This window comes from Cyprinodon variegatus, unplaced genomic scaffold, assembly GCF_000732505.1.
Source record: "Cyprinodon variegatus isolate N-32 unplaced genomic scaffold, C_variegatus-1.0 Scaffold84, whole genome shotgun sequence".
Lineage (NCBI taxonomy): Eukaryota > Metazoa > Chordata > Actinopteri > Cyprinodontiformes > Cyprinodontidae > Cyprinodon > Cyprinodon variegatus.
Genome location: NW_015150537.1, coordinates 887,763 through 915,250, shown reverse-complemented (window position 1 = coordinate 915,250; position 27,488 = coordinate 887,763). Strand labels below are relative to the sequence as shown.

General features: G+C 39.5%; 1 protein-coding gene across 1 annotated transcript; it reads right to left on the bottom strand.

Annotated features, from left to right (window-relative positions):
- Positions 1-270: 270 nt before the first annotated feature.
- On the bottom strand, positions 271-18,686 carry ctbp1 (C-terminal binding protein 1). The gene is made up of 11 exons (XM_015373280.1): positions 18,511-18,686; positions 9,790-9,944; positions 7,486-7,630; positions 6,001-6,104; positions 5,510-5,612; positions 5,089-5,213; positions 4,782-4,871; positions 4,566-4,696; positions 3,416-3,543; positions 3,043-3,154; positions 271-2,065 (listed from the first exon to the last, which is right to left on the bottom strand). Exons 1-11 carry the CDS (start codon positions 18,548-18,550, stop codon positions 1,870-1,872), a joined length of 1,329 nt encoding a protein of 442 aa, XP_015228766.1. The 5' UTR covers positions 18,551-18,686; the 3' UTR covers positions 271-1,869.
- Positions 18,687-27,488: the final 8,802 nt, after the last annotated feature.

Genomic DNA, 27,488 nt, shown 5'->3' with positions numbered 1-27,488 from the left:
ACAGACACATAAATAACCCTTGTTGATGTGCCCTCTGAAACAGGAAGCACTTCCATATATGGAGGATGTTGTCTGGTCTGTAACGGCACCATCTTAAAGACAATATGTCAGATTGGTATGGGTATTACAGCAGCAGAGCTCTATGGAAGAAAGCAAGCAAAGAAGCCAGATTCTTCCTCATCTAAAATAGTTCCTCCATTATAAAATACTTATCTACAATTCAAGGGAGATGGCAACCCAAAACTAAAGAAAAAGAACCAGATTTTATTCATAATGTATTTAGGACAGATAGCTAGAGGGGGCATCTGAGGGTGTTGTTTGTGAGCATAAAGTTCCTCAGATGGGGGGAAGCTTTCTTTAATAGCCGTTTTATCTGTTAGTACAGAATTATTACTGATGTGATGAGATTAATCCCGCCCTCCACAATTCAAACTTCTTATGGAAACAAATTCCATCCATCTTCTTCCAACCGTCCGTAAGGGTCACGGTAGAGGTGTGGCCTGGTGACCCTGGACAGGTCACCAGTCTATTGCAGGGCAGAGACATACGGGGCCAAAACTGGGATGATAATATAGGATAAGAACATCTCTGTGATCAGATACACAAACAGGACACGTTTTTCTCACCAAGTCAGAGTTTACACTAATCTCAGAAAGACTCCTTCCTTCCTATGGTGACTGGTTGTTAATGAATTCATCTGAGCCTAATCTCAGGAAAGTGGACCCAGTGTCTCATTGTGCTCGACTCTTTAGTGCTGGTTGTGGATTTCTTGTTCTCAATCATGTCCAGCTGCTGGTCTTCCTTCCTTCTTCCTTTGCAGACTTGTGCTCCTTGTATTTGAATGCTAATCAGTCAACTTCCCCCTTACCTGATCCCTCAGCCTAGCCTGCACAGGTCACTAATATAATGTAGTTTTAATTGCAGAGTGGAATGTTGGATTAAAGCAATAAGGATGGTCAGAACCGGAGCAACAATTGCTCCAATATCTACCTGAATGCTGCAAGGATTTGTAAATCACACAGGTAGGATGCACTATTTTCCCACAGGACTGTTTTAAACTGTAGAGAACTTCTCATTGTGTGGCCTTCTTACCCCGAAAATTTAAATCACACATCAGAATAAAGTGGTCCAAAACAACTATGCCATTTTTTCCACCTCTACAAACCCTTCTTCCCACTACACATTTAGTTAGGTCGAACATTTACACAAGTCCCCAGAGCAAATTGACATGCTCCTTAGCAAAACCAACAGAAGCAAAGACCAGATCAACTTTATATCTGGTAAAAGTCGTTCTTTTCTAATGCAACGGGACACGAGAAGGCAAGCAGGTAGAAAAACAAAAGCACTGAGTGGCATAAAAACTATTCAGAAAAGAAAAAAATTTTATAAAACAAGCTAGGGTACCAACTGCGGAAACATAGGTTCCTGAGATGGTGTGCAAAAAGCTTCCTCTTTTTGGGGGGCCTTGCTAAATTAGGGAAAATAAAAGTAAAAGCAGAAATTGTATTCTCACACCAGTTCTTGTTCAGACTGAAATATCAGTAAGATCTAAAATCTGTACACAAACAGGTTACATTCAGTTTAAAACCTATTAACTGCTTTCACATGAAACCAAGGAAAGGACACGTCATTTAAAATAATAGTTTTTTTGTTTTTTTTCTTTCACTTCCGTCAAAGAATGTAAAAAGATGAGCAACAGGGTTAGAGGAAAACTGTCCTATTTGTGGATTAAAGCATCTGTCAGTTATCCGTTCCTTTTACTCATTATTGTCTTCTTCTCCACCTATGAAGTGTGACCTGTTTGGTGGGAAGCTGTTGCCATGGAGATGTGAATCCAACCTGAACCTGCTGGGTAAACAAGCCTGTGGGCTACAGTTGGTCACTTGGATGCTGCTCTCTATCGCCCTCTGGTGGTTTCACCGTGTTTTGTCCAGGCGATGGTGCATGAGGTGGGTGTGCGACAGCGGGCGGGAGGGTGTGCGTGATCGGAACAGCGCTTGGTACGATGCCTTCGACCGGTGGAGGAAGGCCACCGGCTGGCAAGCTCACCACACCTGGTGGATACCTGAGAGGGGGGGAATGAAAGAGACTAAGATGGAAGCTGAACTCTTACAGTAGTAGAGAATTTTCCAGATTGGATCACAAAACATAGATATTGACCTTTGTCACTGTGGGTCACAAAACACCAACATTGGATTTTATTTACATTTATGTGGCAGAGCAACAAAAGTTAGAGCATAATTGGGAGGCAGAAGGAAAATAATGCATATACTTCACTGGTTATTAAAAAGTGAATAAAAGAAGACCTTGTCAAAAGAAAAAGAGAAATCCTGTTCATAGCTTGTCATGTTGGATACCCAGCTAATATAAAGAAAAACATGGCTTGTTTAAACTAGACCAAAATACTATGTAGAGGACATATATTACTGCAATTTATCATTATTTATTATTGTCATGCTGACAATCCTGGAAGAAAACCTGTTAAAGGTTGTAGATGAATGGAGTGTGGTTCACCTTGTAGCACAATTCTATGGATAGTTTAGATCAAAGCAGATACATGTGTTGGAATTCCAGAACTAAAATGAACTTGGAAACTGTGGCAACAGTTAAAAGCTGCTTTAATAGATGTTCTCCACCCAGAAACTAACTGGGTTTGAGATGTTTTACAAAGAAGGTTGGTCAACCATTTTAGTCTCTAGTCCCAACCGAGTATCACATCAAGGGTGCTGAGACTTTTATTTCTTAAAAAAATAAATAGATGCCATTTATGTTTTTTCTTCATTGTGTTGATCTGTCACGTAAAAAAACCCTAATAAAAATACACTGAAGTCTGCATTTCTAATAGGAGGAATATGTAAAGCGTTTGCATACTTCTTTAAAGCAGGGTGTTCTCAACCTAGCAGCTAATAAACTTGATCTTAAAGTAAAATAGTGATCATTTACTTGAATTACAGTTGGACTGCAAATCCAAAGGTGATGCAAAGAAATGTGAGAAAAAAAAGTCTTAAACCGCAGGTTGCTAATTCCAGTGCCAGCTAGTACCTATAGGCCCCGTTCAGCTCAGGGTGGACTGCAGCTGGGTCGACTGCCCAGTGGTTGTTGGGTGTGAGGAACTCCTTATTCACACAGTTCTTTAGACTGTCTGGGATACGACCTGAAAACAGACATGTGACAAAAATAAACAAATAAACCAGGGATAGAGGGTCAATGTTTTGTAAAGTCATTGAACCACTCAGAGCAGGAATAAATGACTTTAAAAATCAGGAAAGAATGAGCTACTAGGTTTAGAAATCTCTGTTTTCTAAAGAACATATATCTTTATGTACAACCCTCAGTGTAGAGCCTAAAACATGTCATGCTTTGACACATTAAGTATAGTTATTGACATGTTTATGCAACATGTTTGTTCACCAACCTGTCACAGCTCTTCGGATTTCCCTTGCTGCCTCCTCCCTCATCTCCAGAGATGCCTGCTCACTGTACCAGGCTGCGTGTGGCGTGCAGATCAGGTTGGGAGCGTCCTTTAGGGGACCCTGACTGAAGCTGTCAAAGAGCAAACAGTACTCAACATTCCTTTGTGCATGACTTTATCATTTCAACTTAAAACACCAGAGAAAAACTGTGATTTACACCCAAAATGAGCAGCATCCGCATCATGTGTAATACTTGTTTGGATTTTGGGTGATAAAGTTATCAAATGGAACAGTTTATGTTGAGGGTCTACAGAAGTTGATTGGTGGACATTTCTAGGCCTTTACTGATCTGCACAATTACAGAGGAAATTCACAATTAAAGAAGGGGATTATTTACAGTTTCAGGAAAACAGAGCAAACCTATGTTGGAGAAAATGTGGCTCACAACATAATGAAATAACGTTTCTTTAAATACATTATTTCAATGGGATTTATTTTAAAGGAAGCCAAAGCTGGCATTAGATTGATATTTTTAGTTTTTTAGGAGTTAGCTGTTAGCCAGGAAAGCTGTCAGAAGTTTACCTAATATAATGGGAACCTTCTACCACGGTAACTCAACAACAAAGGGAATGTTTTAAATCTGGGTTGGGATCAAAATTCTTTTTGTTTTAGATGCAACTAAATTGAATTAAAGAAATCATTTTATCCAAGAGTTAATTCTTATTTTTTGGGGGGCTGCAGTGAACCATATATGTGTTTGTATATTCCATCACTGTACCTTTAAAGCTAGAATTCTTAGAAAACATCTAGAAAAGTCTGCTTCCTCTTTATTAAGATATTAGACATTTATTAAGATATTAGTGGGCGTGTATATGTAATAATGTGTAGCTGAGGCTGTCTGTATTATTTCTTCACCTAAACATTTGAACCAGCATCTTAACTTATAAATCAATGAGCTGTTTGTTCTATCTTAAATCAAGCCTGAAATAATGAGTCAAATTCATCATTAAAATCCCTAAATGATGAGTAGGAATCAGTTCTTATTTTATCCAGATATAGTTGGAAGCTGATCATATGGCTTTGGTGTAAGAGTGCAGACTCGTCTCCGATGAAAACATTCCCCTTACGGATAATTTCCTTTAAATTCCTTACCTGAAAGGTTCTGTTTCATGAACATCCAGGGCGGCCCCCCGTATCCTCCCCTCCTTCAGAGCCTGAGCCAGGGCCTTCTCATCCACCAGACCCCCCCTGGCTGTGTTCACCAGGAACGCCCCCTGCCGCATCTTTAACATGCAATCACACAAAGACATGTTTATAGTTGATACGACTTCACATTGATTTAACTCAGCTTGGAGTATGAGGGTGCACCTGTTTGATGGTGAAATCGTTGATCAGGTGGTGGTTGTGCTCGTTTAGGCTACAGTGCAGAGAGACGCAGTCAGAGTGGAAGAGAAGGTCCTGAGGAGGAAAACAACCAGAGAGCACAATAAAAACTCAGTGGATAGTTTCTGCAGGATTTGTTTCATAAACATCCCTGGTTAATAGATGCAGGCCAACTGCATGTTAGCATTTAAATCATTTACACAACCATGCCTCCCGTCTGCAGGGCCTTCACTTATTGTTACAGGCCTGAGAAAGCACAGGACGGCAGAAATTAAGTCTTGTGTGGATTTACCTGCAGTGTGGTGACCCGTTGGAGTCCCAGAGATCGTTCTACGCCGTCGGCCAAGTACGGGTCGTAGAAAATCACATTGAAGCCAAAAGCCTTCGCTCGCAGGGCTACAGCCTGGCCTACCCGGCCTACAAACACAACACCAACAGGCAGTTAGGCAGAGAGAAAGAGGTGGGGCGTTTACATTTGCCTCTAGAAGTTCTCATACTGCTTAAATTAGGCACTTTATAACCATTTTCTAGAGATTGTGTTTAATTTCATATGGTTCAGGATTTAGCTTCATCCATCTTCCCATTAGTTGACTGGCTTCCCTGTCCTCACTGAAGAAAACAGTCCCTCCATCATGCTAATGCCACGGCCTTGCTTAACACAGTGCCTTTTTTATTTTAGTTTGTGCTGTAGATACGTCAGCCGTGATGCTCACCAAGCCCGATGAGTCCCAGCGTCTCTCCTCTGATCCTCGCCGCTCCTGATGCCACCTCTCGAATCTGCTCAACGCTCTGAACTCGCGTTCCTTCCCGCAGAGCCTGACAGGAACACAGATTTACCATCACTTCCCAGAACCAAGCGGACACCACAGTCACATCGTGATCCAGCTGTAATTCATTGACAGGACTGTGCACCTTATTGTGATGAAGACTAGAACACATGGGTCTATGCAATGATTTGAGGAACAAATCATTTTACTGTACCTTCTACACTTTACATCAACGTCTTTCAAATACAGCCACATTCTAAAGAAAATGAAATGGTTCAATTTTGCTTATATGTCACTTGTCAGAGATGAGTTATTACTTATTGTCGAAACTAAAAACGGTGAGGACCAAATGCACACCTCCGACAGATCGACTCAGAAGGAGTTGACTGAAATCTCCTTACAGCAGCGTCTGTTATCTGGGCTGCAGAGCTACAAACCTGGTGCAGCCAGGTGGTGCGTCTGTACAGGGTGAGGATGTGACAGAGCGTGGAGTCTGCTGTCTCCTCCACTGATGCTGCTGGCATGTTACATACAGCTATGCCTGTTGGAAAGGAAAGAAAGTTCCGGTTAGTTGAAGCTTTATTTAGGCTGTCTGTGTTTGGCGTCTGTAGAATATTAAACAAAGAGTTGTGATGTTATCGCAGGATATTGCAACCGACTACATAATTATTGCAGAAAGTTTCAGATATTTTTCTCTCCATCATTCTCTCTGTGTCTCAGCCACAGTCTGTGAGCTGCAACATCTAAGTCCCTCAGATCTGCATCAAGCCAAGGCATCCATCAGATGAAGATCATTTAAATAAAAAACAGAATAAAAGTTTAATTAAAAGCAAAATCTAAAAAAAACTAATAATGACAGCGAAGGTTAAGCTACACCACCTGTAAATTTCTGTATTATTCAAAAACAAAACAAAAGGAAAACAGAAGTGTGTTGATTTGCCTCACACTTTCACTGTGGAATAGAGGTTTAAGGTTGAATCTATTACCACAAAGAAACTAAAACTGATTTGAGAACTCATTCTACTGAACAACATGGCAACAACTAACGCCTTAATAAAATTTATAAAGTACAAATAATATCTGCCCTGGGTTCCTCACATTTGTGGACTGTCAGGAAACAAAAACAATCTTGTCCAAATTCAGTCCTCAGGGCTGCTATCTGCCAGGTTGAAATTGCACTTCAAGAAAGAAAAACAGCAACAGCAGATTCCGAAGCTAAGCTGAGCAAAAAAGTAACAAGTAACTAGCAGCTTCATCGAAATATAGTGGGGTAGAAAGTACGATATTTGAATCACATGTTGAGTTAAAGTTATAGCTACGCCCCACAAAAAAATCACTCCAGTAAAGCTATTCAAAAAAGTACTTAAGTACAGTAATCAAGTAAATGTACTTTGTTACTTTCCATAAAACCAGCCATTTCAAATGTAACATTAAAATCATGAAATTTGAAAAAATCTAATTTAAAAAGCATTTTCTAATTGTACATTTTCAAATCCTTTTTAATGTTTTCTTTTTGCTTAAACCACTCCATTTAACATTAAACTGAAAACAGAATTAAACCAACCACTGCTCTCAGATGTAAACGGCTTTCTCATTGGCTACACTTTCACAGTTAAATCACAACACTAAGAAGAAACAAATTTATGATTTTTGTTTTTTAAGAAATAGGAATTTAAAATAATTTTTCAAATTTCAGTATTTAATGATCAATTTATAGATACAACTTATAATTCCTCTTAATTTATTTTAAAAATGTACAATTAAAAACACATTTGTTTTATTTACTATAAAATGAATAAAGAGTGAAATTAAGTGTGTGACGCTGTTAGTTTTGAGGTCACAGCCTGAAATGTTTGGGAAGCTCTAGTCTAACGCTGTAGCAGCGCCTGATTAGCATGTTTGAGCCTGCGTGAGGTTTGTACCGAGCTCTCCGGCAGATTTGATGTCTATGTTGTCGTAGCCACTGCCGATGCGAACGATGATGCGCAGCGCTTTAAACTTCTCCAAGTCTTCCCTCATCAGAGTGATTGTGTGATACATCAGAGCCCCTACAGCTTCATTGAGGACCTGCAGACAAAAAGCAGACAGCCGATAACACCTGATTCAGGAACACTTGTGTTACAGGAGGTCATTTCCTGACGACATTCCTCTAATAGAAAAGGTGTGTCAAACAGTGGAGACATTTTTCTCAAACCTTTGTTGCATTTTTATTAGTCAATCAACCTGTACCTGAATAACATAATGGTTTTATATGTATAGATTACAGTTGAGGATGTTTTTTTCTTTGTGAACCTTAGATGCACAGAGAACAACTTCCACAGATCCCTCCTCCCAGTTGCATTAAACTGCATAATCTTCCCTGTTCCCCATAGGCCCAATAAACATTTCTACAACCAGAATTATCACAGAAGTTTTACATTCTTTGATCCAGGATCCAGAAACCGCCTCTGGTTCGTCTCAGGGACGCCCGAAGCATCCCAAAACCAGCAGAGAAACATCGTCCCTCCTCTGTGTTTTTTTCTTTTAAACTTAAACATTCCCAATTTTCTACCAGTAAAAGCTTTTATATTAAAAAACACACTATATTGTATGATATGTTTTATTTCTTCTGCACAGTTTAGCTTTTGAAATTGTTTTCTTCGTCATATAATTTATCTGTGGTTTTTACCTCTAAGCTTCCTTCTGTCCAATTGTGCTGCACTGTTCACCGACACATTTTCTCACTAGGTAAATAAATATATTCCATTCCATTCAATTTATCAACTGCAGATAAAACTGTCTGTATCTGGCAATAGTCACAATCTCCTAATTGAGACTGAAGTATAGCAACTAAGGCATTAATTTAATTCACAAACAGAACAGAAAGGCAACTGTGTAAACCGCTTTAACTCCCTCCTTTAAATTGGTTCCCAGTTATCTGTATGATACTGTTCTAACGAAGTCAGCCCACTGCTTCTTGTTTGTGTAAAGGATTAAAAACGACATGTGGTTCGGTTATAGTAAAGAACCCCCTTTTAATTACTCTGCTTCATACGCAGCCAATAAGAGAGCAAGAGGCTGAGCCATCTGTTTCTCCCATATTGTGGCCTACTGATCACGCTCCCAGAGATGGTGGGCCTGGCAGACACCAAGAACATAACCCTGCCAGACATACAAATCCATTTACCATCCATGTTGGCTGTTCAAGAACAGAACATGACCCACATTTGAAGTTTCTGCTTTTATTTCCTCTATCCCTTGGTCTCTTAGTTTCTTCCTTTACACCAATTTAGTTCAATGTTTGATATCCTGATTCTGCATTCAAAGAGTAACATTGATATATCATTAATGTAGCAATAATAAAACTTTACTGACTGCACCTTTTCTCTCCATAGGGAATCAGTTGGTTACAGCAAAATAAGACTATCTAAGCACTGTTATGGTCAAGAACAATCAACCAGGTTTATTTGAGTAACTTAAGTAAAAGTCAAGTAAAAAACTGTAAAACTGAGCATCCACATCACCACAAAGATGCATGGGCTTTATACTCAAGGACAGGAGAAGTGCAAAAATATTTAATGGCCAGACTCTGAGAACCAGCTCTTATTTATCTGCTGCAGCTGCAGAAAGCAGATGTCCTTCAGAGAGGCAAAACAGAGAAACCGATTCCACACAGAGCCAATAAACTTGATGAGGTTAAAAAAAAAGCTATTAACTACAAGTTAAACACAGTCCTAAAACTTTGGTAAGCATCAACATATTCCTCTGCAAGACGAATGTGTTTTATTTTCTTTCACTAGCAGGAAGTTTGAAAGTTTTGGAGTCTTTTAAATGAAATGGATACACCAGCAAGATTAATAAGAAGAGACATCTGGCACTGAAAATAATAATTATTCATAATATGAATAATCACAGATTGTGCAAACAGGTAAAACAGATGTGTGGAGCTCTTTATTGGGACCTATCTGATGTTGGCAAACATGCTGTAAGATGAACAGGAGAGAGCAGAAAGTGTTGGTCTTTGTTCTGCTGTGGAGATGAAGCCTGAATTCGGTTCTCAAATGTTCGGATTATTGAGTGTCGGGAAAAAAAGCAGAAACTTCAACAATACCTGATAGACCCCATTGTTTACCCAGTGAGTCCTATGATTAATTATTAGGTCTTGAGTTGTTCGAGTTTCACTTTTAATGCTGCCTTCTACCTTAAACACCTCTGAATGTGTGTTGATGGTTCAGCGGGAGCCTTACCTTCTCGTGGATCTCCTGTGTGGACTGGGCGTCACAGAAGGCCACCGTTGCTACATCTTTTAGGATGGGCATCTCCACTGTGCAGTCTCTGCCATCCAGCAGCGCCACCAGGGGGCGTGGGTGCATGGGCCCGTTCATAATGGGGGGTCTGATTCCTAACATGAAAGAAAGGAAGAGATCCTAACTCAGGAGAAGACTAGAGGGGTTTTAACCAGAGTTGCTCCTATCCCATACCTGGATCAGATTTCTGCTCTGATATTGGCTAATTAGCTTAATCTGGGATTTTATATTGAATATCCAATCCAGTGTACTTTGCATGAAAAAATTTATTTCTGAGGAATACATCAAATCAAAATTCAAAGGTGGGTTGCTTAGTCTGGTGTTTTACGCCTTTAAAGTGACAAAAGTTGAAATGAGCGCACAGAAACAGGTCCACATGTGAGGAGGAGCGCGTGCGTAGAAAAACAACCATACGCGCACAGAGAAGGAACAAGCACTCAGGTGTGGGAAATATTGGGGCTCTGTGGGACTATTTGCACATTAACCTTTTAAACACACGCACAAGGAAGCGTTAATGTGTGGCCTTATGAAGTAAAGAAGCTTGTAGGAGTATTTATTGCGTGTGTGGACATTTAGCAGAAACCTGAGGGCCATAGAGTCGGGCTTAGGAAGCATAGTTGTGAAGCTGGTTTGGAAATCCATGATATCAGATCAGAATGAAGTTCTGATTAGATGATACTGTGTGTTCCTCTGTTATCAACCTGCTGTCTGAGTCCATTCATTAAACTCCTCACCTTTATGTCCTTGTTTTCTGCTTCTGTCTGTTGGCAAACAGATAAAGTCCACAGTAGCCTTCCTAAAAGCTCTGCAGAGCCTTTAGTCACTTTGACCCGATGCTCCCAGGAGCATAAAAGTACATTTTAATGCCTATCCTCTGTCCTACTCCCTGAATGACTTTTAATGTATCTCTCCTGTCCTACCAGACCTTCAAGAGGGGACCAGCTTGGTGCAGATCTATCATCCTGTCTCCACAGGAGGCAAAGCCGCTTAGAGAACCACTTCAAATCCAACTGAAGATTCTGTACATTAACTTCAAGAGAGTTTGGGACTTATTGTTTGGAGATATGATGTATATGATGTATGAAGTTTCATGTTTCATTTCATTTCATTCATAGAGTGAAACTAAAGACTTAATTTTCTGTAATTTCAGTGATTTTGGTTTACAGATAATTTAGTGTCCACGCTACTGTGAGATGAAAACTATAGCAGGTGAGGACATCCAGGGCAGGGACAGCCTATTCAACCGGATAGGAGACACTGTCACTGTATCAGCCTACTGCAGATGTTGATGCATATCTGGAGAACAGACGTCCACGTGATTAGAAATCAGACCCGAATCTGTTATTTATGAATTAAGAGTGAGCCCTCCTGCCACTTTTTCATCTAAAGAGGTATTTAATTATCAATTAAGGTCAAAAGGTTACCCTGAAAGAGCTGTTAGGTCCTGAAGAGTTAAAATAATTGATGGTGTCAAATGGCTCCTCTCATGGGTCATTGTTTATAACTAATTTTCTTTAAAAATTTACCTCAACCGTTCCAAATTCCCAACCCGCGAAACAAATGTTCAGATTCAGAAAATAATCTTCTGACTCTATAACTTGCAGAGGTTAGACAGCCTCCTTGGTTTCTGCTGATACAGACGACTGTCTGCTGACTTTTCCTCCTCTTCTCTCTGTCATGCAGGCTGACATCTTCAATAAATAACTCTGTCTGTCATTTCACTCAAAATGTCTCCCCTGAGATGTCGAGGAACCTAGAGATGGACACATACCCGAGAGTAAAGAATAAATCTGTCTAGAAAAACCTTTTTGGTGTGCAGAATATTGGATGCGCGGATCAGAGGCCTGAGGTTTGGTAGCTCTATTCCTGTAAATTGGGCTGGATTATACTAGAAAAGAATGCATCCAGACAATATCAGCATAAAGTCAGAATGCAGTGTTCCTAAACTATATCGCTGTAGTGATGATAGTGGATCAGTTTGTCTTCAGCCCTAATAGTTCTACATTTTCCTGTTTTCCGTTTAATCTAACTTCCTGCCCCTAATGCATACATTCAGCCGTACATTTAATCAAAGCAGAGTCCAATAAACACTTAAACCATTCAAGAGTAAGAAATTAATCCCGACTCTCAGCTGATTTGTTTTTTTGTATTAAGTTAAACCAGTAATTAAGCTTTTTTTTATCCTCTATGTTGTGTCTTGTGTTGCTGCAAATAGTTTTAGGCTGGTAGCATATTCTCACGGTGTGATCACCATGATTAAAGATTATAGAACAAGGAGCGGCTCCATTGATTGTCTAGTTGCGATTAGCAGAATATACATTGTAAATTGCATTTTTTCCTCCTGTTCATTAAATGCACTGATAAGTTGATGTTTGTATGCACAGGTCAGATGAAGGTTAATGAAACATGTCTGGATGTATAAATGGTGGAATAGTCTGAGATAGTCCTGCAGGAACTTACTGGTTTCTAGAATTTGACATGAATAATCCTAATGATCCACTTCCTGTCAAATTTAAGGATATTAAAAAAAAGATTCGAAACAGAAACTTTTCATAAGATCTGCTGGAAAAAAAAAAAATTTTTCACAGCCCTTGTAGATTAAGGGTTAATGGCTTTCTTTGTCCAGACAGTCAAGACCTTAATCTAATCCAGAATCTGTGGAGGGAGTTAAACATTAGGGTGATGGAGGACCTGAAAGACTTTGACCTCTTCATCAAAGATAAATCATTCAAACACCAAAGAAAACATCCAGGAAGCTGTTAGTACAGAGGGTTTGATCGCTGGGATCAAAAGAAAGCTTTGTTTCACCTATTTTTGAGAAAGGGATACATATATTTTGGAATAATATAAATTAAAAAAAGATACTTATTATTTCAAAATCGATCTGCTTTCCTAGAAAGAGCACCTAGTTGACATTTACCTTTTCGAACCTAAGAAGTATTTATTGTTCAGTGCCTCCATGCTACTTTTCCATCTCTGCTTCTGTCTTCTTGACAGGACCACCTCAGCTTCCCTGATCCCGCTAACCAGAGTTGATGGTCTGCTTGAATGCAGAGATCATGTGAGCTCAGGTGCCTTTTTCTCTGTAGTTAAATTTATATTTGAACTTCCTTCTCTTCATTTCCCAGCTAAGGTTTGCTAAAGAACCAAGAGCTTTAACAGTGGATCAGTTGTTTTTCCCTGGCGGCATTGTTGTGCCAACATGTCTGACTTTCTATCCTGGATTAAAGCAAATAGAAACTCACAAAGAACTGGTTGACACCGCTTTCTGCTTAGCGTTGCAACACCTTGACAACTTGTCAGATTTTAGATGAAGCTGAGCAGATTGGGTCTCTGCAGTGTTCACAGTCTGCTGTGGTATAACATCAGCAGGATCCGCCTCCATGTGGTTGCACTTGCAAGTCAGTATGCTGCCTTTCTAACTGAGTGGGTGCTGCACAAATGTTCCTTCTAACAATCGGTTCATGTAAACTGAATGGAAACACCTGGAGGCCCGGTTTGTTTCTAAACTCCTGCTTTCAGATTAAACAGGCAGGATATCAGCTGCATGAAATAATCCAGCTCCCTCTGCTCTACCGTCAGGTGAGAAGTTTCTCTAACAGATTCCACAATGGGAGAGAGGGAAGAAATAACTCTCATTCCAGCTCTACAGACGGCTAATTCTAACTTCATAATAAAAACACCCTCCTGCATCACACTGCACTGTAGATATTAACCCTCCCTCTCTAAATGCTTACACGGAATAACCTCAGCAGCTATTAATTGTGTATTTCCCTTTTCTTTTCACATTAAACACTAATCAAGTCTTTATTGTCCAATTAATTTTTTCCCTTTGTCCATAAAGCTGTTTTCTATTCATTCATTCCTTCCTTCCTTCTTCATTATTTGAAATACTCCAGTGCACAGAGGGTGGTGAGGGTCCAACTGCTGGGATTATTCACAGAACGAACTGTCCTCTTGACGGCCTCCAACTTCAGCTCTGGTTCTGCTCTCCAGACAGCTTCTCTGTGCAGCTGTAGTTGGATTCAGGCTCCATCACAGGAGTGTAAAGCATTTGGAGCCGAAGCAGATTTTTAGAGAGGGGGCCATGCCATGACATTTGTTCTAAGAAAACCGACCGAGTGCTTTCATTTTCTGACATTATAAAAGCCAACTTTAATCTTAATGTTTTGCTGGAATTTGTATTGACTGACTCCTCTTCATGCTGCTCCAGTTTTAAATATTCTAGGGTTTGTTTCTCTCTGCTTTGTTCACCTACAGACTAAAGTTTTTTTCCCATTTTAGCTCAGACTATGACAGGTTGAATGAAAAGTATCTGTGAGCATCAGTTGTGAAGTCCAGCCACTCTTTATGAGTAGAATTTAGGTCTGTACTTTGACTGGGTCATTCTTAGGAATAAATCTCAGGTCTTCTTCAGCCTAATTTTCATCCAGGATTCTCCTTTATTTAGAAATTCCTTAAAACTTCCCATCACATATCCCCAGAGCATGATCCTGCCACCTCTGTGTTTTACCCCATAGTTGCTGTGTTAGAGTGGTTTCCTGTGTTTAAGTTTTATCCATTAATTTTTCAATGTTAAGATTATTTTCTCCCAAATGTTTCCAGTAGGAAACAGTGCTTGTTTTTGCCACTCTGACTTAAAGGCCAGATTTAAGAACTAATGGTTGTTTTGGTGGATTCTTCCAATTGAGCTGTGGTGCTCTGCAGCTCCTCCAGGTTACTTTAGGCCTCCTGGCTTCTTCTGAAGTTTATTTCACTCACATTTTTCTATATGAATCTGGGTAGAAAGGCTGAGTGCTAAAGAACACCACTTATCACGTTTTTCCATAAAAAAAAATAAAAAAAATCCCACAAAATCAAGTTCATGTCTACATCTTTCTGTGTCAGTTGTTCACAGACGATACAGCTAAAAAATAGCCAATTTTCGGGTTTAAAGGAAAAAGAATCTAACAAGAATAACAATGGATCAGTTCTTAGGCAACGCTCTGTGAGGACAGATTAAATTCAACTCAGTTTATTTTTATATTTTCATTTCACAAAACATAAGTCATTTTAAGGCCCTTTACTGATACAATTCAACCAAATCCTGCAGTCAGATTGGTTTAAAGGTTTCTAAGGAAACCCAGCTGATTGAATCCAATCAATGACTTTGCAGGATTCGCTCCATTTCATTTGCATTGCGTTGTTGACTCTGCATCAATCCTCACAGCGAGCATACATGCATCAACAGTGGAGAGGAAAAGCTCCCTTTGAACAGGAAGAAAGCTTCAGCAGAACAAGGCTCAGTGTGAGCGGCCGGATACTGGAAGATAGACCAAAAAAATAAATGGCCCCTAAATTATATATTCTGACATGACTGATTTTAATTATATACCTGCCTAATATAGGTGCTAATTTACCTCTTTATGCCTTTAAATGCCAGGTTACTGTTACCAATCTACTTTAGTGAAGGCGTAGTGAGCTGGGATCACAAATGTTTTGATGTTTTTCCCTGATTCTCCTTCTAGAAACAAGGTCAGACATGTTCAGTGCAAATTGACTGAAAGTGGAGCTTTGTCAGTAATGATGATAATCATGGTTACCCCCCTTTCCACCCTTTGTGTGTTGTTCCCTCGCCATCAGATCTCTATCTCTCCTGGCTTTGTCACTATTTTTTTTTCCTTTTTGTCCATCTGTCAATAACCAAAAACCCTTCATGTTTATATAAAGAGAGGTGCACGCACTCTAGGAAAACATGGAGTCCTTCCTTCTGTTGCTCCCACACCTCTGTTTCATCCACAGCAGAGAGGAAAAACCACCACCCCCACAACTAGTCCTCGTTCCTTCCTGTCCTCACACCTTGCCCCACCCATATACAGGAGAATAGAGCTGCATTTCCGTGCTTGTTGACACACACCTTGACATCTGATATAGAAGTGCGTACACAATCACCCCGCAGGTCTCCTTCCCACCCAGGCTCCTTAAAGATCAGCTTCAACAAGCTGCTTCAGGTTCAGCAGGCTTTTGTTCCCACCAGTGTCGGCTACAGGGCCATAATTTGGCCTCAAACTCTGTTCTCCTTTTTTCTAGGTGCAGAAATCAGAAACAAATGGAAATAGGTCGAGCTCAGAAAGCAGAATGTTTGTGCAATGGAATAAAAATACTGCAAAGAAGCAGCAGCTGGGTGCTTCAGTACTTCATAAATCAATAAAGCTGAGCAGCAGCAGGACTGCAGGAAAAAGGGAAATGTTTAACTGATAGGCTGGTTTAATATTTTAGCCAATCAGAAGAGGCATCCCCACTTGGCTATTGTCTTCGGTTTCCTGACTGTTATGGCTCAGCTTATGTTAAACATGTCAGAAGTTGAAGAAGTACTTCCTTATACAATACTTGTACTACAGGAAACACCCCAGTTCTATTTGGATAACAGCCTGAATGATTTAGGACATAGTGCTGCTCTTAGGGAGGCTGTGATTTAAAGCATGTTATATATTTAGGGTAACATGCTAATCTTGCATCATTTCAATAAAGTTAATGGCTCTTTCAAAAATGAGGCATGGAAATGTCCTATTTAAAAGCAATATTCATTATATAAAAGGCTCTACATTCCTAGGAGTTTGTTTTCAGTGCTGCTTTGAGGTTTTCCAGAAATTTTCCAGACGGAGCTGTGATTTTCCTGCCTGCAGCTTAGCAAAAACTCCAGAAGCTAACCGAGTGTGACTGTGCGTGAATTAAGAAAATATGCCTGAGCATGCACAGAACAACTGCTGCTTGTTTTCATGGTTGCCTCACCTGCCTGTTTACTTTGTGTTTGCTGGGAAATATTGGGAAGGTTTTGACTTCCTTGCAGAAGGAACGTCTTGCACTGCACCCTGCAGCAAATGTTTGAATGAAAACAGTTGAGATGGTTTAACTCTAGTGAACACCTGGTGTTTGTGTGTAACAACAAGGCTGCAGCAGCTTTTAGATAAACAGCTTCTAGTTATTTCATCAGCAGTTTTATCTGACTCACCCGTTTAGATAAACAACAACAAAGCAGAGAGTCAGGAAATCTGTGCTCTCTATAATAATCATCATGACCTGCTGACTAATAGATGCTACTCTCTAGACCTGTTATTTTCTCTACATAATAGTCCCAAAATGTCTAGACAGCCATGCCTCTACTTATAGCTTTCTATCTAAATAACATTTAAGTGTTTTTCTTTGTAACAAGGATCAAATGCAGGTGGTTAGAATATTAATTCAAAAATAATCTCTAATCAGAGATCATGATGGGTTTAGGTTTCTCATAGCTCCCAGCAAAATGGTCAGGCCTGCTGTGAAAACTTAACCTAAATGTGCAGCACTAATTAAGGTCCCACCAGCTACAATATTTAGGAACCAAATATTAAAAAAAAAAAAGTAAAACTGATAAAACAGAGGCAGAAAAATTAAACTGATAAAGCACAACCGACTCCACTTCACCAGTTGATTTTCAACAAGACTTCATAAACCTAGGAGAAAGACCAGCATACCTCCCTGCAAGAAAATCCAGTTTCTGCATATAACTGTGAAGTAAACCCTGTGAGCCCTGGCTGCTGTCTCCTAATCTAAACCAGTGTAATGTTATTTAAAAACAGACATGTCACCCAGCAGTTCCTTTCCCGACTTCTGAAGGGGACAAGATGAAGCCTCCAGGAGGGAAACAGCCTGGAGACATCCAGCACGAACACAGAGCTGTGTGAACAGGCCCAACGAGCTGCTGTCAGGATGAAGGCTAGAATCACATGTTAGTTCTTCATCACACAAATCTGATTCTGTGGATGTGATGAAATGACATCTGTTTATGTTGTCAGTCTTGATCTTTTTGCAGTCGGATCAAACCTGTCCCCCACGGAGATCAGGCCGAGAACAGATCATACCTACAGTACATCTTCTCCGGTAGAAACAAACACCATGACTGGATCAGACTGATTTACACATACGTCTTCCTAAACCATCACTCCTTGTTCTTTCTCCTGCAACACTGGGCTATTTTTGGCGAGGTGCTTTTCAAAACCGATAGACGGAGGCAGTTAAAAGTAGATCTGATGCTTTAACTCTGATGCGATGAAGAGATCCCTGCTTTGATCATTTATCTTCACACCGACCCCCACCTTCCACCGATTCCTTGCAGCCCTACCTTGATCCAAGGATTTCTAGAATAGTCTTTTCCAGCCACCATCACAAGGTGCATTTATCACTTGTGTGTAAACGTCAGAGCGCGCGGTTGTGCCTGGATCCATGTGCCAGTGGAGTTCACGTGCACGTGAGTCCGAGCAGACCGTAAGCGTGTGCACTTTAGGGAAGCACGCTCCATAAAAGAAGCACAATGAGAGGGAAATATGTGTCCTTGCTAGCCCTCAAAGGAGAGAGAGATCTATTTCTGTCGCTTTGAGTAGAGGTGGTGGAGCAGCCTTCAATAGATAGATTTTCCCTTCACACACACAAACACAGAGGGCTTCAGAGAAAAGGCCAAGCGTTCCTTTTCTGTGAGCGATAAAACAGATAACAGTGTGAGAAAGACTTGAGAGGAGGAGGAGACAGAAAAAGAGAGGGAAGGGGGAGGGGAGACTGAACTGAAGGTAGAATAATGTACAACCAGTTCACTCACACACACACACACATATCTGTGCACATAAAAGCAGAGCGCTGTTGGTTTACCTAGAGGCATGCCTTTGTTGAGGAGATGTGAGCTTCCCATGGCGTGTTCCCCAGCCGGCCAGCACTCTGCACACACATGAACAGGAATCCAGTCAGCATATGGCGGCTGTGGCCAGCTACCTCACTTCCCTCAGTCCTTCTCCCAGCCCCTCAGTGACAAGCATACACATGTGCTCCCCCTTTTTTCTCTCGCTCCCCTCCCTTCCGTCCCCTCCCTCCCTCTCTAGCTACCTCCCTCCCCTTCCTTCCTCACTTTCTGCCATAGAGAATCTCTCCTCTCCGTTCCCTACTTCAGCCTCGATCACACATATGGAAAAAGAAGAGAAAAAGCATACAGAGAGAGTTTAGGAAGTGCTGCATTCATGGGAACGGAAGGGTAAAAGAGATGGATGGGGAAGTCACAGGGCAGGGTGTGTGTGTGTGTGTGTGGGGAGGAGCCAACAAGGGCCAAAATTGATCTTTTGTTTCCTGAAAAACGACAAAAAGGAACAGAGTGGAGTTCAGCAATAACGAGGGAGTAAAAAGAGGCAAAACTGGTTCTGATGATGTCACTTATCTTGAAGATCATCACCCCTAAATGGTAACCATGAAGAACAAATCAGAAAATAGGGTTAGACATGATTGAATTTATGAAGCATTTACATGAATAAAGCAGATTTGTGGCCCTGTGCTCATACTGTGGTACACAGCAGTGTAGTGGTCCCTGGAGAAGTGGGTATACTCTCAATCTTTTTTAATGTAGCCCAGAAACAAGGACATGTAAAACCGCTCTATGTTGTTTATCCAAAAATTCCTTTGTACTATTTACTTAATGTTATCTAATTTCTGCAATTTGATCTCAGGGAGGTAGGATTATGAAATAACTAAACACTGTCCTACATACTAGTGAGAGACAATTATTACATCCACATGGATGACACTTTTTCTCTCACTTAGCAAGTCAGTAGTTTGTTTTGCAAACTGTCTCTTTGAACAGCTGATATGCAACAGTTAGAGTGGGCCACTATTAAAATTAACCTAACTTAATCAGGAGCAGTTTGTTGGTATTACTGGTCACACAGACAGCCTGCATGGATATAAAACACAGATCATACTGTTTCAGTTATTTTTCTAAACATTTATTTAAATAAAACATGTTTACTTGACATCCTTGTTCATATTTCTTCTTATATTTAAAAATAAAATGCATCAAAACCAGACGGATAAACTGAAAAGTTGATAAACTTTTAAAATTGAAATAAACTATTATAGTATAACTCATATATATGTATGAGCAAATATATATAGGCCTATATGAGTGTATATATACAAATATGTCTATATATATATATATATATATATATATATATATATATATTCCACATAAAAGATACATTTATTGTCTCCCAAACCAGTACTGACATGTTATTATCATTTACGAGGTAGAACAAAAAAATAACCCACGTGCACCTAGCATAGTTGACGTCTTCATCCAAAGTTCTATCGGCATCTTTGGCAAAGGGCGCCTTCCTCTTTACTGACAGCAGCTGCGTCTCAATTCGCAGGCTGCGTCCTCTTGTCCAACAGGGATGGGGGGGCAGAGCGGGCCTCGACGTTAGGCTAACGGTGTAGCATCGCTAACATTAGCTGAACTGCTGGCTAATGTTCATTCATGAGGACGTTTGTAATTAGAGAAAAAAAGTGTTGTTTGACTAGCTGGCTTCATATTACCGATTCATTTCAAATCCTAAAGGAAAATCAATGAAAGTAAACTTGTTAATGTTATTTATTATGTGAGCAATATTGAGCTCAGCATGGACCTCCCATATCTGCCTCCGATTGGCTCACTGGTCGTCATGCCTACAGTTAACCAATGTAATCAGTAGAGGCTGTGAGTATTAGCCAATTAGAGGCAGAGTACCGCAGGTGATGCTTTCACCAGCCTAGGGAAAAATAGGAGATTTTGGCTTCTGCCTAATTAGCTGCTAATAAACTCCAAACGCCTGTGGTTTTCTAAGGCTTTAATTGGTCTCAGTCTGGGTCAGTAGGAGACACCATCTTGGAGAAAACGTCTGCTGAACGGACATGTGTCCAGAGGACAGTCAATAACCTCTCCTCTAAGAAAAAACTCCTAACGGTCATCACTAAAGTAGCTGGTTGTTCAAAGAGGTCTGTATCTAACAATAGTGTTACCAGTGGCTGGTAAACTGTGGCTGGAAAACGTTCATCGACATAAGGGATAAGTAGAGTTTTGAAAGGTTTGTCAAGAAGATTGAAATAGGGAAACTTAACAATAGGACGAAATCAGGTTCCACCAGGCATGGACGGTCCAACACATGGACTACTAGAGTCCTACAAGACTGAGGAGAACGAGAACCAGAATGTTACTCAGCGATCCAAAGTCTTCTTTAACGATAAAGAAAAGTTTAAATTATGTTTGAGATTAACGTTGTGCTTTAAGGTTTATAACTGGTAGTAGACGTTTGATATATCCTTGTGATTTGTATGCAAAAACTGATTGGCCTCCTTTAAGTGTTCGGAGAAACAATCATTTGATGATCCTAATATATAAATCTCTTCTTGGACTAACACCAACATACTTAAGCTCTCTTTTGCATAGATCTAGTTGTCCACATTTTTTAGGCTCAAATGTCTTTATTCTTCTACATGTTCTTTGTTTTCGAACTGATAAAGGAAAGAAAGCATACGGTGTGTTGGCTCCTACAGCGTGGAATCAGCTCCAGTCTGAGCTCAAGATGTCAGACAATATTTCATTGGATTTATTTCGAGCGGTTCGTAAAGATAGACAACAAGCTTCTATGAAACAGTTTCACTGCTTTTAAGAATTTTTTATTGTTTTATATTTGTGCATATGTATTAATTGATTTTTTTTAACCAGGTTGCAGTGTATTGCAGATCTCTGCCCAGGTCCCCCTTGAAAATGAGATCCAGATCTCAATGGGGTTTACCTGGTTAAATGAAGAAAAAAAAAAAAAAAACAGAATCAGTGTTTCTTCAAGCCCAGCATGAAGTTTCCTGTCAGCGAGGATTTAGGGAACCAGTCATCTACTGATTCTGATCGACTGGATTTTCTGCAGTCAACAAAGGGATCTACTGATATTTCAGATCGCCTACTTCTGCTGACAAGCTCGGTACCGACCCAATGACCCTGGAGAACCACATGAAGAATCTACGGAATCAAGAGGAAGATTGGAGACACCAGAACCAACAATGCAGATGAGGTAAAGGCGGCTATTAAAGCTAAATGGATTTCTAAAACATGCATATATGTAGATAAAAAACAAACAAACAGTTTTGACAAAGTTCTCCCCAAATAATGCACCACTTCCTGTTGATCTCTAAATCAAATCTCATCAAAATGAAACCTTATTTTCTGCTGTTAGTGTTATTTGGAGACGATAATGTGTTTATGTCTTTGCAGCACCGAACTCCGATATTAACATGTAAGGTTACTCAGGTCCCTCCCTGTTCTCACTCAGTGTCTCCTCCCCCAAAATATCATCTTCACACCTTCACCTGCTGCTCCCACCATTCTGTCTTCCTTCCCTCCCAGTCTCAGTCTCACTCCATCCCCCTTTCCCCCAAACCTCTCCCTATCTCCGTCTCATCATCCATCTCCCCCCTTCTTCTCTCCCCTCTCTGTAGGCACTGCAGCGTGTCTAATGGTTCTGCTCCTTCTCAGCAGATCCACACTCAGCAGCAGCCTCCAAACCGCCGGCCTTATCAGAACCGACAGCCAGTTAGACCTGGAGCTATCACCCACCCACACCCACACAAGTAATTAAAACTGTGAGTCTGCACAACAGAACAGGCATCCCCAGAAGCAGCTGCACAGAAAGCTGATACATTGTTGTGCACATTGAAATACAGTTACATACGCAAGATGCTGCAGCCAGGAGTCTGCACTAGAATGCAAAAGAATGCATGTGTGTGCAACTTCAACACGCCAGAGTCTCAAACAGCCAAACACACCAGGCAAATTGGATTTATGGATACCAACACTGAACTGCAGAACAATGTGGATGCCTTTACAGATACTGCAGAGCGTGGATATCTAATGTGCTGTAGGGGGGAGGCGTCTCCTCTTGCAGGAGGGAAGGCAGGGAGGAAGAGGAGAGGAAGCGAAAGTCTGATATGAGAGACAAAGGGATTGGCAACATATTGAGAAGAAGAAGGGCAGAAGATAAGAAGGAGGGACAGGATTCATGTCCACTATTTGAGGAAATATAGAACTCAAGACTCAACAAAGCTTTAACACAATTGCTTTGAAGCTTTTACTTTGGTATAATCAGTTTTCTATAATCTCATACAGTCAGTGTAAAACAACTTTATATCATGTAATATTTCATAGCATACACTAATATAGGGAGATTTTAAACAAGGTTAAACATCTTGTGTTAGCGTTCAGATAGTAAATAGACAGAATCTAATGACAGCTAAAAATCAAAATTTTGTTAAACTTTTTTTAAATAAATAAGACAACTCAAGGACGCCTTAACAAAGCTCTTACTGTTTTTCCTCCCAGTGAGTTTAGACACCTGGGATGGCACAGCTCACCAACCTTGAACATTATGACCAAATATTATTTAGGATATAGATGTATACCTGGAATATTTCAAAGCTTTAAGATTCAGCAACAGGGAGAAATTAAAATCTCAAAATGATAAAACTTTGAAAAAGCATCTGTAATACCTTTAGCATTCTATTATCAGCTGAAAATCTTGTAAATCTCTCAGCCTAAAGAAAATGTGGTAGGAAATGTTTGTTCTTCAAGGAAGAAGAGAGGTCATTGATAATGAAACTCTGTAAAGATTGTTAGGATTATTATTATTTAATGATGTGTGAATCTGTTAAACCCTAATATTACCTGCCTGTTGGGGTCAGTTTATTTAATTGGGACAGTTCCTCCTTCCAGATATGCAGTTATCCTCTTTATTAGGTATGTGGCATAGATTTGGGAATGGAATGAGAGCGGTGTCCTTGATCTAAGAATAATTTGTAATATTTTGATACGACTAGAACCATGGATGTCTCCTCAGCTGCAAACATCTATGATGTACACAGAAGAGCTAGATGTGTATATATTTATCTTTTTATTCTTATTTTTTATCTTTATTATATTGTGTAGTTGGATGTGTGTATATACATATAAAACTGTAACTGGAGCATGTAACAAAAGCAATTTCCCTCTGGGATTATTAAAGTGAGATGCTGTAACCCTATACAACTTCTCTAATCTGAGTAAGATTGCAATTTATGTCAAAATCATGTTGTCATGTCTCATGGTTATTTAAAACATATACAATATGAAGTCTTATTTAAAGAGTTTGTCCCGAGTGATCCCTTCTCAGGAAAAAGAACCAGAGAGAGAAAACTTCAGAGATTTCCATAACAAATGGTGTTTCCTGTCCGGACTTGAAGAAGTTGTATCAGTAGAGGAGAGCCACTGATGGACCAACCTCACAGCTGCTGCAGCACAGAGGAGAGGAAATTCCTTTTTAACCCTTTAAAGTCAAGAGTATCACATTTAATACATGAGTTTTTAAGACTTCTGTATCATAATTGGGATGTTTTTGTGCTTGAAAACCCAGACGTACCCAATCAGACAAATGTGGTGAACAGAAAATGTGTAAAAGATTATATAGAAATGCTTAATGTATCAAAATTGATGCAAATAAATGTTCTAATTTAACTTATTCAAAAAGTATTATTTTATTATTTCATTTGTCAGAAAGTTACTTGACAACTCTAATAGAAGAAATTGAGTTTTCTGTCAGTTATTTCACAATCCAGGCTTTAAAGGGTTAAATATCTTCAATGGTTTTCCAGGGTTTGCTGCAGCCAGAAAGTTTGCCACAAAATATTGTATTTTTTAGCACTGAATCTATAAAGATACAATTTGAATTTCTGAGAAAATATGTCGTCCCACATTGGGCATGAAAAACCCAAACATTAAGCCCTCGTTTTACTTAGTTTTAGATGGAACCCCATAGTGGGACAAGTGATTCCTGTATAGCTCCTAAAGATACTCAAAATAATTATTCCAGTTGCCTTTTTAATACCTGTTCCTTCTGTAAATTAATTCTGTAAAAATTCAAAAAAATATCCACTGGACTTGGTTTCCAAGCTTTGAAGACATTTCGCCACCTCTCCAGGAAGCTTTCTCTTTTTCTGGACTTGGAAACCAAGTCCAGTGGATATGTTTTTGAATTTCTACCGAATTACTATGACCTGGAAGACTGAGAACCTTCACCAGCATTCTGTAAATTAACTTATTGTGGGTTTATCTTACCTGATTCTAATTTATATTGTTTTAGCAGTCAAATAGAATGTGGTTGCTTATTGTAAGAACTGAAAGCAAACTTTAATTTCAAATTTGACTGAGAAGCACTGATGCAGCTGTTGACACCAGATGTGCTGAAGAAATTATTTAAATTGAGTCAATTCCATTTTTAGGATCAATTAAAAATTGATATTGATGAGTTAAACAAACTTTATGTGGCCAATATATGTCTGTCTCTCTATATGTTGAATGCATTTGATGTTGGACGTTTAATTTCACTGTGTATGATGCATCTTTTAAATTAACTAAAATTGTTTTTCTGACATGACTTTAATGTGATTTGAGTTTTTACAGGATTTGAAATGAACTAAAAAATGAAAATAACACAGCATTAAAAAATCTTTTAAGTGCAATAGTTTTCAGTTTTTTTTTTTTATTTTTTTTTTTACAAATTTTAGAGAAACAAAATACAGTTCTTAATAAATTTGTTTTTATAAGTTGCGGGGAAAACGAAAAGCTAACCTTGAAAAAAATGCATTCATGATTAAACAGTTTTTTTTTGTTTTTTTTTTATCTAGTTGGGTTTGGTCTTTTTTAGAAGAATTCTAAATTGAAAATTAGAATTTTTCTGTAAACCAAGCTGCAGTCTATGTACATATGGATGCAGTGAATCAGAGTGTGCATTCACACAGTAACCCTCCACCCTGTTTGCTTTGGCTCAGAGTTATGTCATCAGCTGAAACATGCTGCAGAACGAGGTGTAATCATAGAGACTTTTATCATTTAAACCCTCCCAACAGATTATACTAGAAGCAGTTCTCCCTAATGATCCATAAAATGCATGAAAAACCTTGCATCCCCTTCCTCTCTGAGAACACTGCTCCACTTTGCTCTGGAGCCAAGGGGACATACCATGCAGAGAAAATTGTGCCAGTTATAACTGACTACATATGGTTCCAGCCAATCAGTGCTGACTGGTTTTAAGACTGACCAATAGGAGGGAGGAACCTGCAGCTAGAGGAGGGTCTCTGACCTAAATGTGACCATGATCGATGAGGGGAGATTCCACAACAGATTCACTTTATTACAATAGTGAGTCTCTGTGCAGGGTCATTTCATTTGGCTTCATATTTATGAAATCCCACAATAATGTTTGGATCGATCTGTATCCAATGACTCTTCCTCTCTGATTTGGGGATTTTACAGTTATTCGTACTTCCAAGTGGATTTAGATTTTAAAATACTTTCATTGTCGTTTCCAAGAATTTTGGAAACGACAGGGGGATCCCTATTGAGATCCCCCTGTTAGGGCATTTAATCTCAGTATAAATGCAGCTGCTCTGTGACGGTCTCAGAGGTTTGATAGATATACAACGGTAAGAAGATGGAGCAACTGCAGACCTAGCAAGATAGAAAACACACTTTATTGATCTCAGAATGGAGAAATTCACTTGTCACATCAGCTCACTAGTTAAAAGAAGGTGTGGAAAGGAGGAAAAGTTGCATGGGGTATTTACAGTGCATCCTCATATGGATCTAGAAAAAAAACATTTGGATTTGGCATTGTACATTAAGAACATGGAAGTCTAGAGAAACTGACAGACTGGACTAGGAGAGGATTATTCAAAGAACCAGCTAATAAGATGGGCAACTCTGGAGGAGCTGTAGAGATCAACAGCTCAGGTTGTAGAATCTGTTAATTCAACTTAATTTGTGGCTGAAAAAAGAACTGTGTTAAAAGAAAGGAATTTGAAGATCAGCCAGACACATTTCATTTATTAAGTGCTTTACAACAACCACAGATTTATCAGAGTGCCGTACAAGGGATACAAAAAAACTAGAAATGATAATAAAAAGGTAACAAGAAAGCAGGTAAATACAAATACGACACATCTAAGTAGAAATAAAAATGCCATCTTATGGGTAGATGTGTTACAGGATGTGTTTACAATTTACCACAGCCATATGTGTCACAGCAGATGTGTTGTGCGACATACCACAAACAAAGGCTGTGGTTGAGGACTTGTCCTCCACATGCCCCTGAACACACCGTTCACAACACAGCGGTAGCAGCATGGGCCTGTGGAGCTGGTCAGAGGTGATGGGAAGTTAGATGGAGTTTAATCCAAACGAAAGCCTGTTAGAGGTTGAAGAAGACTTCAGAATAAAGATTCACTTTGCAACAGGACAGTCACCCTAAACATTCAGTCAGGGGTATGATATATCCTGACTGTATGTATGTATGGCTGTTAAAGCACCTTCAGATTACATGTTTTGTGAATTGGCGCTATATAAATAAATTGAATTTAATTGGTTAAATGGTTTTAAATGAAGCTGGTTAATGGGCTAGAATGGCCTATCCAAAGTCCATGGTCATGAATACTTTTGAAGCCACTGTGTGAGATCGGGAGTCACAGAAAAGGACTAAAAAAAAAAATGTTATTTGTCCTCCCTCTGGAAAAAACTATGCATATATTAAAGGACAAACAGGACCTGTTTGAATCTATTTGGAATTCCTTCATTAATTATGTCAAGACTTTGAATACCTCAGTAGATGGTGCAAGTGATTGAAGAACATGTGAACTGAGGTTCCCAAAGACAATTTATCGGAGGACATATACTGTCAAATTTAATTATCAGTATAAGAGGCTAAGCACGAAATGTGATCAGTCGCATTGGAACCAATATAGAGTGA

What these genes read in the sequence shown, in the direction of transcription:
- ctbp1 (XM_015373280.1), bottom strand. Translation starts at nt 18,550, where the DNA reads ATGGGAAGCTCACATCTCCTCAACAAAGGCATGCCTCTAG. An exon ending in CAACAAAGGCATGCCTCTAG is followed by an intron (nt 9,945 to 18,510) that starts GTAAACCAACAG and finishes CTTTCATGTTAG; the next exon opens with GAATCAGACCCCCCATTATG. An exon ending in AATCCGAAGAGCTGTGACAG is followed by an intron (nt 3,155 to 3,415) that starts GTTGGTGAACAA and finishes GTCTGTTTTCAG; the next exon opens with GTCGTATCCCAGACAGTCTA.